The sequence below is a fragment of the Haliotis asinina genome, chromosome 5 (genome assembly GCF_037392515.1).
Source record: "Haliotis asinina isolate JCU_RB_2024 chromosome 5, JCU_Hal_asi_v2, whole genome shotgun sequence".
NCBI classification, from domain to species: Eukaryota; Metazoa; Mollusca; class Gastropoda; order Lepetellida; family Haliotidae; genus Haliotis; species Haliotis asinina.
The window spans coordinates 38,737,210-38,751,417 of NC_090284.1; the positions used below are offsets into that span (position 1 = coordinate 38,737,210).

Consider the following 14,208-nt stretch of genomic DNA (forward strand, 5'->3'; position numbering starts at 1 on the left):
TAGAAGGAAGGGGATGAAACGAAGAAACCATGGATCACCAAATACGGCGAAACCTCACCTTTTAAATTCAGCCACGTTAATAGCACCAGCGTTGGGCTGGATTCGATGGGCTGCGGCATTGGCCATTCCCACTGTATATTTTGTTTCCAACCAATCGGATGGTCCGAGTCTGTTTGTGCCGATCTGCTCAATTCACTTGAATGTCAAGGTCACTTCTGGCCGACGAGTGAGTAGGATTGCCGGCGACTTTGGTGGAAATGCTTGCTTACTGTCCAGAAAATGACATGTAGATGTTGAAATAAGTTTTCCGCCCCGCGGAATGCCGCAGCCGATCGAATCCAGCTCAACGCTGGTGCTGTCAACGTGGCTGGAATTAATAAACGAATTTAAAAGGTGAGTTTTCGCCGTATTTGCTGAACCAAAGTCCCTGTGATAAGGTGGTCACTGATTTGGCAGATGTATCTCATCTTGTCCAGACTGCTTACATCGATAGCCATTATAGTAATCAGTGGACTGTCTGGTTCAGACTGGGTCATTTACAAGACTCCCCAACACTTCTGAAATATTCCTAAACGCGCCATGAAATTACACACACACACACACACACACACACACACACACACACACACACACACACACACACACACACACACACATACAAAGATGTTGATGACAGTTGCAAACAGACCTTTGTACACGATTTAACATTCAAAATCATCAATAATCATACACATTGTAATTTGGCGAAAAATTCTTCTTGTCACTAGACACCTCGATTTTATGCACGTTTCATAAATGTGATTTTGATCACAGTTTTATATATATACGCTACCAGAGACAGCAGTTAAAATGTCAAATGTAAAGGAACTACGCAGACCACAGGCATTTCAAGAAGTAAATACCACGGAAGGTCATTAGATAATCGGTGCATATCGTTATGAACTTAATAACTTTGCTAACAAAACCACTATGCAGAATTAGAGGACAGTTTGTAAAATTGAAAGTACTCATAATTAACCTTATTACGTGACTACAAATGGTAATCAAATCAATGTGTGTGCAATGTGATATCAAACATCTGGTGATTCAACCAAAGCAGCATGAAAACTTGACTTTTTATAGACCTTTCATCGACAAGCGTTGATACTGGTTTTAAAATTATACGTTATCAGTTACTACTCATGCCACTTGAAGACATAAGGCTGATAATCATGTCACATCTTGTGAAATCAGTAATATGAAACATCATTATATCATTGAAACAGTGTATGAAAGAAAGTGAACATACAATGCTTTTAGGTTATAGAGGATTTTATGAAGCCAGCATTTGGGACAATATACCTACAACGTCCATGAGAAACTCCTCATAGATGAATAGCACGTGCCATGCAGTGGACAGAAGGGTAGACATACCACTGTTCACAGATACAACAAGGGTCAAATATGGAATTTCTCAGTCATTTCAAGTCTCTGGTCACGCATACACATCCTTAGCACCGAGTGCGACCACCTCCTGCAATCGGGTCTTGTCGGTTCGCTGGGGGTTGTAGTCGTCTTCCCACCTGGCGATTCAGGTGATCCCCACAAGTACTCTTTGGCATTTAAGTCCGGTGAGCGTGCTGGCCATGCACGTACTTTGATATTATGGGCGTTCAAGAAGTTCAGCCGCAGTGTGGAGCCTGGCGTTGTCGTGTTGCAATAGTGTTCCCTGTTGTTGTTGGTGAAGAAGTGGTATTGTTGAAGAATGTCATCTCTGTATCTCTGTTCGTTCAATTTCCCACAAATTCTTTCACAAGCCACCAAACCGTCTCCTCCAAGGAGCTGCATGTCTTGGACACAGATCGGCGCTAGTCTTTCTCCCAGGCGACGGTATACTCCCACCCAACCATCATTATGGAATATGGAACTTTCGTCTGTAAAAACACTCGCCGCCAACGATGCACAGTCCTTGCCTACTGTAACCTACGACGACAATGTTCCTGGGTCAATGCCATTCTACACAGAGAACGTCGAGCTCTAATACCTGCAGCACGTAGACGTCGTAGCACAGTACGTCAACTGATGACATGTCATGGAGCCGTTGCCGTGTTGATCTCGTGAGTATGTAGATGGCGTCGTCCTGTGGGGTCGTCACACGTGAACTGCCTGATCTTGGCCTGTCGTGGGTTCTGTCAGTAAGCCTGTAACCTTGGAACAGCCAGATGATGGTACCACGTGTACAGTTCATTGCCCTTGCAATGTGGTTGCTGTTGGCGCCCTTCTGCCTCATGCATATGGTCCTCTCTCTTGTGCTGTTAGCCGTCTCATAATCTCCGGGGTTTTCTCTCAGCGGACATATATGGCCACCGATTCGCTGCCTTTTATACCAGTTCTAGACAAGCTCGTTGTAAAATCTCAGAGATGCACGATTTGCCATTTTTCGCAGATTTACGTGATGCTGCACAGCCTACATGCTGCGTTTGGGCGCCACTTTAAGTAATATTCCAGTCATATGGCGGTGGTCAGTAAATAATCGAGTCTGGACGACAGCATGCGTACATGAACATTGATCTACACGATTGGAATACAATGGCATTTGTCATTCAAGGCAGCGAGGCTGAACACCCGATACCGTTAGTTCAGTTCTAAATAGTATCTTCAAGGGTGCGAAATATTACGACTGCGACAGTCGAGCATGGTCGTGCACCTGGCCTAGTTAAGTCATATTTATCGGTCGCATAAGTTGGAAATATGATTGGTCCTTACATATACGCTTGTCACCGGAAATCAGGTACCGGAAGTAAGGTGGGCCCCGGGAACCAGCTAAGTACCGGAAGTAGCGCCTCGCGAGACGTACAAGCCCCATTCTCAAAAAACAGTACTTCGCTGCACATGACTGGCACAATGACCACTCGCTTAAACCTTTTCTCGATAGTTACATGGAATTAGGTAAATTATCAACAACATGTACCTAGCCGAGAATCAATTCTCAGAAAAGAAAACTATTGATATTTACAACTCTCCCAACCACATTGCCATCGATCTTGACTCTGGGATAGTACCAGCAAGATTTCTGTCAACAGACGAAACGGGATCACAACAAAACCTCTGTCGTCAGAATTATTTTCAGCTCCAACGAACATGTAACTGATATCACTGTGCTTCACAACTGACAGATGTGTGTCAACCTTCTGTGAGAGACATTTTAAGGTTTTGGCTGTTAACATTTCCTGTTCTTGAAAGGTAACCATTAGGGTCCTTTGAGACTTGACATCTGCTTGTCTCACGGCTTGCTCTTTTGTGCAAGTTGTATGATCCTGCTCTTCCTCAGCTATTTCCTGAGCTTTGTTGCACTGATAAGAGTCTTCCTGCCGATTATACAGTTCATTCCATTGTCAACGACGTCATGAAGACAAATGGGTTTGATGAGTTTTCCAGCTTCTTTTCAAGAACTGAATGAGGAGACCTTCATGTTGGAGAACTCAGACTTAGTACTCGTGGAATCATGGTACATCTTCTGTGATTGTACATCCTCTGTGAACCGCCAAATGATGTTTTTAACATCGGCTGGGATGAATCCACTTCATTTCATTTGTCAGTGGGACAACAGTTCGAGTGAACATATCTGCTGTCTTGTTCCTAACCTGTGTACTTGACAAAGCTGTTGCGGGGTTCTGCTGAAACATTCTTTGAATCATCCGACTCTGTGGGTAGTATAAATACGGTGTGATACTTGAAAGTCATCATTAGATCCTTACTCACTTAGCAGTGTCTGTGGAACGTCAGAACGACAAAAGAATCTGATTAGGATATCAACGCCGCTGTTTGTTGCTACCGGTCTTGTCAGTTAATTGGCGATTGATACTGACAATATATGCGTTTCCTGGAAGCCAAAGAAATACACAGTTAAGCAATGTTGGAATCCTTCACTTATTCCTTTTAATGTAACACTGTCTTCTAGAGAGCAAGTTCTTTTTACATTATGATGCAAATAAAATAACTTTGTGAATATATATTAACCAAAACGAAGTAATACACCGGTTACTCATTATCGAATAATAAAGTCATGCTATACCAAGGACAAATTGCTGTCAGTAAACAGTTTCATATTTCGGAATGGTTTCATGGAAGTAATATGCAGTTGTTCATGATTAATATTTCCGAACCAATACCCATGCTGTTGCTATGAGAACACGAAAATGACATTTTTAATATTGTATTGTATAGCTATGGACAGTTTAATATTCGTCGTACAATTCAATTGAACCTTTTTTTTATCGCTTTTGGACTTATATTGTAACCATATCTATAGTTTAAACTAATTCGTCATTCCATTGTCTTCCATTGTTACTTTTCAGGAATGGAGTGAAGTGTACCAGTTTCAAATTAAAGACAAATTCATTTTGTCATTTACTTTTCGAAAAAAAAATATCCCAATACTTTGAATGTAATTGCAGTAGATTAATATCCTCATAACTCTCCATTCCTTAAAAATAACGTGTCGCGACCCCTTCGGAGCCTCAGCTCCAATATTTTGTGGATTATTATACTTAAACTAATTTGGACCTGAAATAACTTTACTCGTAAAATCCTGTTTTCACCGTCGCGGTTTGAAATCTGGGCTCATACGCGGCAGGAGCTCCTACTCGTACGCATGTGCGTATTTCTAATACGGAGCCTTTACATTTTATGCAGTGCACCTGCAGGGCTTTGGTGTTCCCGCAACAAATGTTCCTCATTCGTTGGTTGAAATCCACGCCAATCAGGGAGAAGCCTTATCATAGGCTTTGATAAAATGCAACGTTGGTTTATTCTTCTTGAGGGAAGCATATCGTTGGCACCATCCAATGTTGGTGTCGAAATCATCATATGCACCTTAACAGGGAAATCGTTGTAACAGCATTTCAAACTGAAATAGCAAAACACTGTACTGGTTGATACGCCAGGTATGATTACCATGATTTCGCTTTAATGCGTCATGCATTCCATTTGCAAATACACATATGCAATGGTCCTAATACAAATGGTTTATCCTACAAGGATCTAATATAGCTGAAAGTAATCAGTTTACAAAAGTTTCAAATTGTCATTCCCACCTGCTTAACCACTGGCAGTCATAGACATTTAGCTACTGCGTCCGTGGTGTAGCGATTAGAGCGTCCACGGAAGCTTGCGGATTCGATCCCGTCGCGTCAAACCAAAAGACGTTAAATTATAGTACTTGTTGTTCCCTTCCTAGTCCTCAACATTAATGAGTATAGCAAGGACCAGTCGACTCGGAGTCAGTATACTGTGTCTGAGTGCGGCATTCATGCTTAACTGCGACATCTTATGTCAGTGTGCTAGAACTATAAAACCAGCTTAAGTGTGGGCTAGTACATGCAACCACACGCACACATGCATGCACATCAGCATATGAGCGAAATTGTTAAATAGGAAGTTAACCCCAATTTCTCCTCACGTCATCTGTGAGCCCTTTTACACACAAAATTGGATATTCAGAAAGACCGTATTTGTACACTGCGTTTTTTAACCATGTTGTATTATCAGTTTCCCGTTGACAGAGGTATGTACTTTGAATTAGTTGGTTTTAAAATAGAACGGTTGTAATTATTTGCATCTTGAGTCTGCTAGCAATCAATCCATCTTCGATCACACATGATAGTGTTGACATTTTAAATGAATTTACTTAAAGGTCACATGCAACGTAAAACACAACTTTGCAGATTCTGGTACCTTTCGGTGTGCACTTACCGAAACAAATCATAAAAAATGCCAATTCAACCTATAAAGTTGAAAAAAACGCAATGAAAAAAAAGCCCGCGAAATCGGAGTTCAAACGTTTCACTAAATTCCCCCCAGCGCTGGGGGGAAAACTGGTTTCAACAGCTGTGCTGCGCTGCGTCCATAACGCATGCGCAGTGAATAGTTTCGCGGAGCTTGGAACAGTATGCATGCCCAGTGTCTGAGGTCGTGAGCAGTAGTCTAATCTTGGTTGTGTACACAAACAAGTAAATAATCTACTCGTTACGTAAAACAACTTGTTGATTGTGGTAAGCAGTCTCTGTCACAGAGAAAGCTCAATGTCTGGTTTATTCACACCTATATGTCTGTCTGCCTGTCTGCTAAAGACAACATGCAATACACAGCTTCAATCATTGACCACATGCAATTTGAACTTAACACCTATCAGACTATTCGACATAAAGAAAATATGTTGATTTATGACTCGTGCACCCGAGTCCCGTCTCTGCCACATTATGTAATTAGGCACGTGTGATACACATGACAGGTTTTTATGTCTGTGGGTTGCAAACAAACTACATGTACATTCATTTTTTTCGGATGACTGGATCTGACGGAAACTGGTGCAAACTCTTGTCAGTTTCAAGTCCTGCTTTGTACTTGACGAATGACAGATTCCAGCCATGCAGTAGTTTACCATTTCTACTGACATGTTTTTTTATTGGATCGAGCGCAAATTCAGAGAACATGTATTTTCCAAACCCAACATCTCTATATACATTCTTCATGGATAACGACTTCTTTTCGTGTATATGATTTTGTTTGACAACAGTATATGAATCCATACTGAAACGACGCATCAAGTACACAAAAAGAAGTTGTTATCTGCAAAGGTTCTTACTTTCTTGTGACTGGCTATACTTCTAAAATGCCCATCAAACAGATCATCTTTCTGTACACACAATGAACCCTCAGCATATCAGCAAATGAAACAGCCAGTCGGAAGCCGTCGTTACACTTGAGTGCATATCCACCCGCTATGACTGGGTTCGGTCTCCCGAGGGCTTCGTTTCGGGGGAAGTAAGCCCAAGTACAAAATATTGCACTTTTGAATCGCGATTGTACGCTTATAATTTTGTTTATTTTTTTTTTTAAAAGCAGCAATGTATATTATATGTCATGAATAAGTGATAAATGTGTTTTAATTATGTTTGATTTTTTGGTTGCATGTGACCTTTAAATTAAAGTAACTAATTTTTCGTAATTAATGTTCACTTTCTTCATTTGCAAAACAGGGACTATACTCTTGCTTGTAGACTAATGTTATATATAATTTTGATAGTAACAAACTAACCCATATTAATTGAAAATTAGACCCAGGGAGACCAGAGATTCAGAACCTACAGAAATGTAGACTTGCTTTATTTAGAGACTCAGCACTGCAGGGACGGCTAGTCTGTGGGGAAAATAATGAGGTTCAGAGACTGTGAGACAGGCTATCTTGCTTGTTTAGTACATGCTTTTTTATCATTCCTTGTTTCGTGTAGGATTGCATTCGTTGTTATGATGCAGGGTTGTACCTTGGTTTAAACAGCGTTCTGACTCAGAGTATTATTGAATGATTTGGAAAAGACTACAATTCAAGAATCATCTGTCTGAGAAAGGTATATAACGAGATCTGGCTAATAACTCTCTTCGCACAGTACATTAGGTATCAGATTTAGACCCGTGAAGATCACGGTTAGGATTTAACCAATACTTCGCGTAAGAATTGACTAACGGGATCAGATGGTCAGGCTCGCTGACGTGGATGGCACGTGTTATTGGTTCCCAATTGCGCAGATCGATGCTTATGCTGTTGATAACGTCGTTTCGAGTATTTACAGACCGCCACCTTATAACTGGAATATTGCTTTGTGTGGCGTAAACCTAAACTCATTCACTCTCTCGTATTATGTACTAAGAAGACAAACGTTTTGTATGATTCTTTAAACCATAGGTACTTTCTGCTTGGCTATTTTTTCCAAGTGTGATTACTGTTGCTGAGAAGGCAATAAAGCTACTATCGTCTTTATCAATGTAGTCACAGTTTTTGTAATACACTGCCTTTGAAATTGTACTGACACGATAACTTGTACTGTGCATGCCTTAATTCTGATACTTGTATTGATTTTTAAACTTAATTTGGTGTGTTTTTTTATCACAGCATATCTTATTGACATTTCACACTTTGTTCTCTTACCGAATGATTCCAGGTTAAGTAATGAGATTCAGCTTTGGAATCGACAAGTGACACCATACATTTGCAAAATTAAAACTGGTATCTGGTGACGGACAACAAAATTACGACCATGCTTCCTCAGCTTGCAGAATCTACTTTGAACACTCAGACGTTATGTGTAGTATCAAATTACTACGCTGGTCATTTTGTCTTCAAAGAGGACATTAATGTACGTCTATTTCTTTCAAAGTGTCTTTAGTCTTCCATTAGTTTACCTTTTAAGGAAACAGGTTAATATTTCGCCTAAGGCATAAACTGTACTAATTAATTTCTTTCCAAAGCATGTGAATTATTCGAATACTTTTCTCGGTGTATCTACAGAGATTCGTTTTGCAAGTTCCTTCATAATGCCTATTCACACCGCCTATACAATTGACTACCGAATGGAACAAACAAGACAGTCTGACATGCTGGTCACCCCAAGCATCGTTCTTCTTTATAAAAATGATTTCATTTTAAAAAAAACCCAAGCATTTGAAACAATTTCAAGTGTGAGTGTAAGGCGTAAACACTAGCAGATAATTTTTGACTGAAGTGTCGCAATCCTTTTCGCATGTTTTATATAATAGAATAATGACAATTTAATAAAAAGATTATTGAAAAGTTAATTTGGTGAAAAGGAAGGACGTCAACAGTACAATTGTCTATCCATTTACACTGTGAATATTTGGAAGCGTTTTAGATACTGAACCAAAGGTGCCGTCCGTCCAAAACTTCAGTAAAAATGGGACAGATATGTCTGCATGCAAACTTATGTATTTACGTTTTCGTTCACCAAAGTGAACTCTGTCGCATAAAGATGGAGCGACTTTACCACTTTTTTATTCTCGTTCTTTTTTATCTACCAGCTATGTCCACGTGTTTTATAACACACATTGCCAAAACATTTTGCTTACCTTGCCAGATTAGTGTGAAAACGTTCCTCTCAGGAACAAATCGAAAAATTCAATGATACTCATCTCATTTATTTTGTGATATATTTTTTATTTTTGTGAGGCCCAGTGGAGGCAGTTTCTTGTAAATGAACATCAAAGGGGCCACATGTCCTTTGATGTACATAAATATACAAGGATATTCCGTCCGTTACTTTAAATATGGCTTTTGAAATGTCTGTTCTTTTACATGTGTCAATATCGTAGAAAAGTTTCGAAACATTACCAAAAGTATTGTATTGTATTGTATTGTATTGTATTGTATTGCATTGTATTGTATTGTACAGGAATATGCATGTGTGTGTTTTCACGCTTAACTTCGAATCTAGGAAACGCTCAGAGTTTTCAAGCCACCACGTTCTACTACCAATCGTTAGAATTCATTTATAGAACATGACCAGGGCATCACAGAGAGTATTCGAGTATTAAATCCTAACAGTCATTAGAAAAGCACCACTGTCGTTTGGAATGTTCGGCCATGGACTGAGTGATTTGAGTTAAACAAACTTCAAGGTAAAATGTTTACTGGGAACTAGTACGTCAAACTGCCATTTGTTATCCGAAGAGCATGACATGAAGTGCCCAGAAACAAAACAAATTTTGCCCTTACCAATTTCTAGACAAAATGTTTAATGGCAGCTTCCGCTTTATCAAACCGCCATTAGTTATCCTGAAGAGAATGACATCTAATTGCCCAGAAACAAAACAAACACTGCCCTTTCAAGCATTTAGGTGAAATGTGAAATAGGTTTCCATGTTTCGTGATAAATAGTGCAGCAATACATAGGACGATGAAACGTCCAGACTTGTCAAACAACTCATGTATTCAATGGTAAACGTATTACCAGAATGTGTAAGGATCGAATTTAATGTAACACATTTCTCAGTCTACTGTTCCATTGCAATGAAAAGTTTCTAATTTGTGCATATGAATATATGATACACAAACATGGGTGGGGTCTATTTGTTATAGAGAAGATAGGTGAGTACAGTTTTACTGTTGCGTAATATCGATTCTATTGATACGACGTAAAACAGATATCAAAATCTGTCAGTTCAAGAGATATAAAACGTGGTCTCTTCCATACATCGTCCGTTCCGTTTTCTGGTTCAGTCTCGCTTATTTACAGACTGCCGCATAATGTCGGCATATTGCTGAGTGAGGCGCTAAAAACAGATCAACCAACCAACTTTACGTTCTACGAAACTGCAAACTGCAACATGTGTGGAATCTCTCAGTAGTGTCATGGAGTTGCGGATTAGTTACAAAAAGAACCTCAAACTTTCAAATTCACTGCCAGTACGAATAAAATAGGAAGACTGAATTAATCTTATTATCAAGTGACACATTTAATAACTGCAAAATGTTTTAAGATCTGTATTGCTTCTTTTGAAATGTGACACGTCAGCGTCATAATCACCTGTCGAAACTGACTCTTCTGCGTAAAAGGGAAATTTGCGGTGAAAAGTATGTGAAAGGCACGCTGAAAAGGTGAATACGTTTCACAGATATAATACTTCAGATGTTATAACCTCTATTAAAGGAAGCCCAAAGTAAACATTACAAACGTATAGCCCTGTGCACATATATCCGTATTATATGCACGGAAGAGACTGCTTTTACTGACGGTGTTAGTACAATTGGGTTACATTCATGATGATGTCAATCTAGGAAGGTTGTTCTACGTGGTTGTTCTTTCCATGTGGTGTTTCTGATATTGATCTTACATAGAGCTAAAAAGTATTATCCCAATGGCCATAATGTTAAGACATTTTTGACAGAAATGGTTTTTTTTCAGAAATCTGAAGTCAGCCGTTCCGTCACCTGTGGGAAAATTTGAAGTTTTAGCGTCACATTTTCTTCGGTACTTTTTACAATCGTGTCACAAATTTGCAAAATGGTACACACACGATTGTTTTTACATACCCATATGGATTTTCCCTGAGTATCTCACACAGAATTTGGCGTCTGCATTTTTGCCAACACATTCTTTAGGTTCCACACGACCCGTCTCACAGTCTGTGTTTTTGAGGGACATACACTGCACACACTTCATACTCGAAACTGAAAAACAAGAACATGCAAATTACTTTTTGTTTCTTTATTAATGTAGTTTATAACGATTTTAGAAATAAATACAATTCTCTCATAAATATCTACACAGTGGGGGCAGACATATGATTTCATAATAACAAAATACTGTGCAACAAAATGAATATTTTACTTTGAAATGGAACATACATCAATATTTAGCAACGAGAGTAAGTGATTTGAATGGCAACTTTAAATTCATAGAAATTTAGCTCGTAAACACCAATTATGGAGCACATGACCCCAGGCAGAAGCTGTATGTGGTGGTAAGACTGATTTATCTATCAGGTACGGTTGTGAACAAACGCATTGGTCATTGGCAACATTCAGCCCGATACCACAGGCACCAACACCAGTCCAGTATTAGTCGCACTGATGACAATAAGAAGTCAGTTGCAAACAGTCTCTGGTAACTGGTGTAAAAGTACATGCTAAGATGTCGCAACACCGCCTCCAACAACCTACTTCATGTCACTTGAATCAAACGACATGGGGTGAAAATGTTTTCTAACGAACTGAAGTTCATACTCGACGTTTTGACCGAAGGGATCAAGTAAGCAGCCGTTCTTTTTGAACGTCTAGTGGATGTTGCAGGACACAAAGGCCTGACATTGTTTTGTATGGGGCCATGGTCGTTTTTGGTCTGTGCATAATGATGTAAACAGGTAAGGCCAAATAAAGTGAAATTTTTCTAGGGCAGCATCGGCGCACCATTAAAAAATAATTATGACTTGGCCGGGTCCTGATCACCTACTTGTCCACAATCAGAATGGGAGTCTGTAAGATCGAGAGTGACTGAATGTACAAGTCATTAACACGTTCTAAACTTCCCAAGTTGTATTTCTAAGAGAAAGGAATGTGTCCTACCGCGCCTGTAACTATCAAAAAAAATGTGCCCAGGAAACATTTATTTTTTTATGCCGCTTCAGACAATGACTGACCGAACTGGACATATGTTCCATGTCAGTCACAAGTCAAACCTGTTGAAAAAACATCATTGTCACTTGTTATGTTATGGGTAAAAGTGCTGTCCAACGTTTAATCTTTGACGATGACGATGCTTGTGTTTTCTGCAGCACACAGTCCATTCACCTTCATGTGCTGATCTTTTCCCCATAGAAGACAAGCACGTTATTGCCAGATATGTGCTTCCAAGTCAATCTGCACCCACAACACTGCTACCCTCACTGATTAATCAAAGTTTAATTGGTCGGCTCATCAGAAACAGAGTATTCGTTCATGTCTTATCAAAAGAGGTTATATCTAATATTACTGACATGCTGCAAATTGCAAATTTCGAAACTGTCCCTGGCATCCTTAACGACGTAGTGCACCACCAACCATTAGATTAGTTTAGTTTCACGCCGTACTCAGCAATATTCCAGCTATATGGCGGCGGTCTTTAAATAATCAAGTCTGGACCAGACAATCCAGTGATCAACATTAGCATCGATCTGCGCAATTGGGAACCGATGACGTGTCAACCAAGTCAGCGAGCCTGACTACTCGATCCCGTTAGTCGCCTCTTACGACAAGCATAGTCACCTTTTATGGCAAGCATGGGTTGCTGAAGGCCTATTCTACTCCGGGGCATTCACGGATCAGATGCCATTCGGCCTGATCACCTACCCCGCCAGCAGATATGGTTATACCTTTCCCATTCACCAATACCACATGGATCAGAAGATATTCTTACATTTCGGGAAAGTTATTTATGTCACCATTTAGCTTTCTGTCTTTTACCTAAGGGACGTAGCAGGTGACGAATATCATCATGATGGAAATCTTAGATGTTTTTAAGAAATGTTGCATAATCAGCTGGATATTAAAAGTGTTGCATCAAAGATTTTCGGAGAAAATACAAGAACACAGTAGAAACAAGACTAAAAGTAGATCACCCACATAATCATATTGATTTTATACTAGTATCTCGTGCACCCAATTATCTGCACACTGTAGATGTGTACTGTTTCATACGAATCGCCAATAACGTGTCGAAGGTATATAAGTATAATCATAATAATTATACATTTATCGCGGATTGGCTATGCTACTACGTAAACATCTGCAGTTCCGTGTAATGTGTGACATTTAGGTCTCTGCTCACCTGTTGCTGTTATATCTCTCATTACATGCGTACTGTTTCAAACATATCAATGACTCAGTTAGCTAATCCATAAAGAGCCAATAACTCAGGCCCAATGTTATGAAATACAGAGCTCTGATGACAAGTATACTATTACATACATAATACATTTCTGATGAGGTTTCCATTATTTAAAGGTCGCCATGACGTTACTTAAAGATTTCTGACTGTGACATGAAACAACGCATTAACTAAATGTTGTGAGCAGAAATATCAGTTGCCAATAATGCTCTGTATAGTTGTCCAAAATTTGCGTGTCATTAAATGTTTCCATCCGCGGGTCGTCTCTTTACACTTTGGAGAGGATGAAATAAGACCTACGCGTCTACAGGTAAATTGAAACCCATGTCATTGCAGGAAGATGATTTAGGTAACACTTTCCAAGTAGCAGATGAGCAAAAGCACAACTTTCGTCGGAGTCATTCGTTGCTTGGTCATTGTTAATAGAATCATTGTCACAAACACGGTCGTTACTTGAAGTGTGCGGAGGAGCAGGTCGATCGCCGATGAAGTCGGCTATCCTGAGAGTTGCACGTGAAACAGAGGGTTTTCCATTTACTGCCCAGGACCAGCCGCTTCCTACTTATAACTGCCAATATGTTGATTTTACATGAAAATGAAGCTGTGAAATGCTTCGTTATGAATTTAATCACACAGTTTAGCCCCGTGTGATCCTTGCGACACCTTGTGGCAGATATCTTAATCAGCATTCTGTTGCTGCTTGGTCATATTATTGTCATCGTTTCCATTCTATCTTTGTAGCTCTGAGGTCCGTTATTGCACGACCCAGAACGTGTAGACGGCACGGAATCGACAATTAAAAATGCTTTGGAATAGACCAATAAAGAGCCCCAGATGTGCCCAAGCCAACAAATATGACCTTGTTCCTTTTCATAAAGCGAATAAAAGTGTGTATATCATTGACCTTTTTCCCTTTTTGACAGTAATGTGATTGACAAGATTCAGGAAAAACATGGACCACGTCTTTAAAATGTTCTCTTGCATGCAAAGTACATTGAATATCAGGACAAGA

General features: G+C 39.7%; 1 protein-coding gene across 1 annotated transcript in view; it reads right to left on the reverse strand.

Moving 5' to 3' along the window:
* The window catches only part of LOC137284176 (U-scoloptoxin(05)-Sm1a-like), a 48,277-nt gene that overhangs the window by 1,780 nt on the left and 32,289 nt on the right, over positions 1-14,208 (reverse strand). Inside the window, exon 2 of the mRNA XM_067815895.1 lies at positions 10,865-11,002. Coding sequence (XP_067671996.1) covers positions 10,865-11,002 — 138 coding nt within the window. The remainder of the gene's footprint in view (positions 1-10,864; positions 11,003-14,208) is intronic.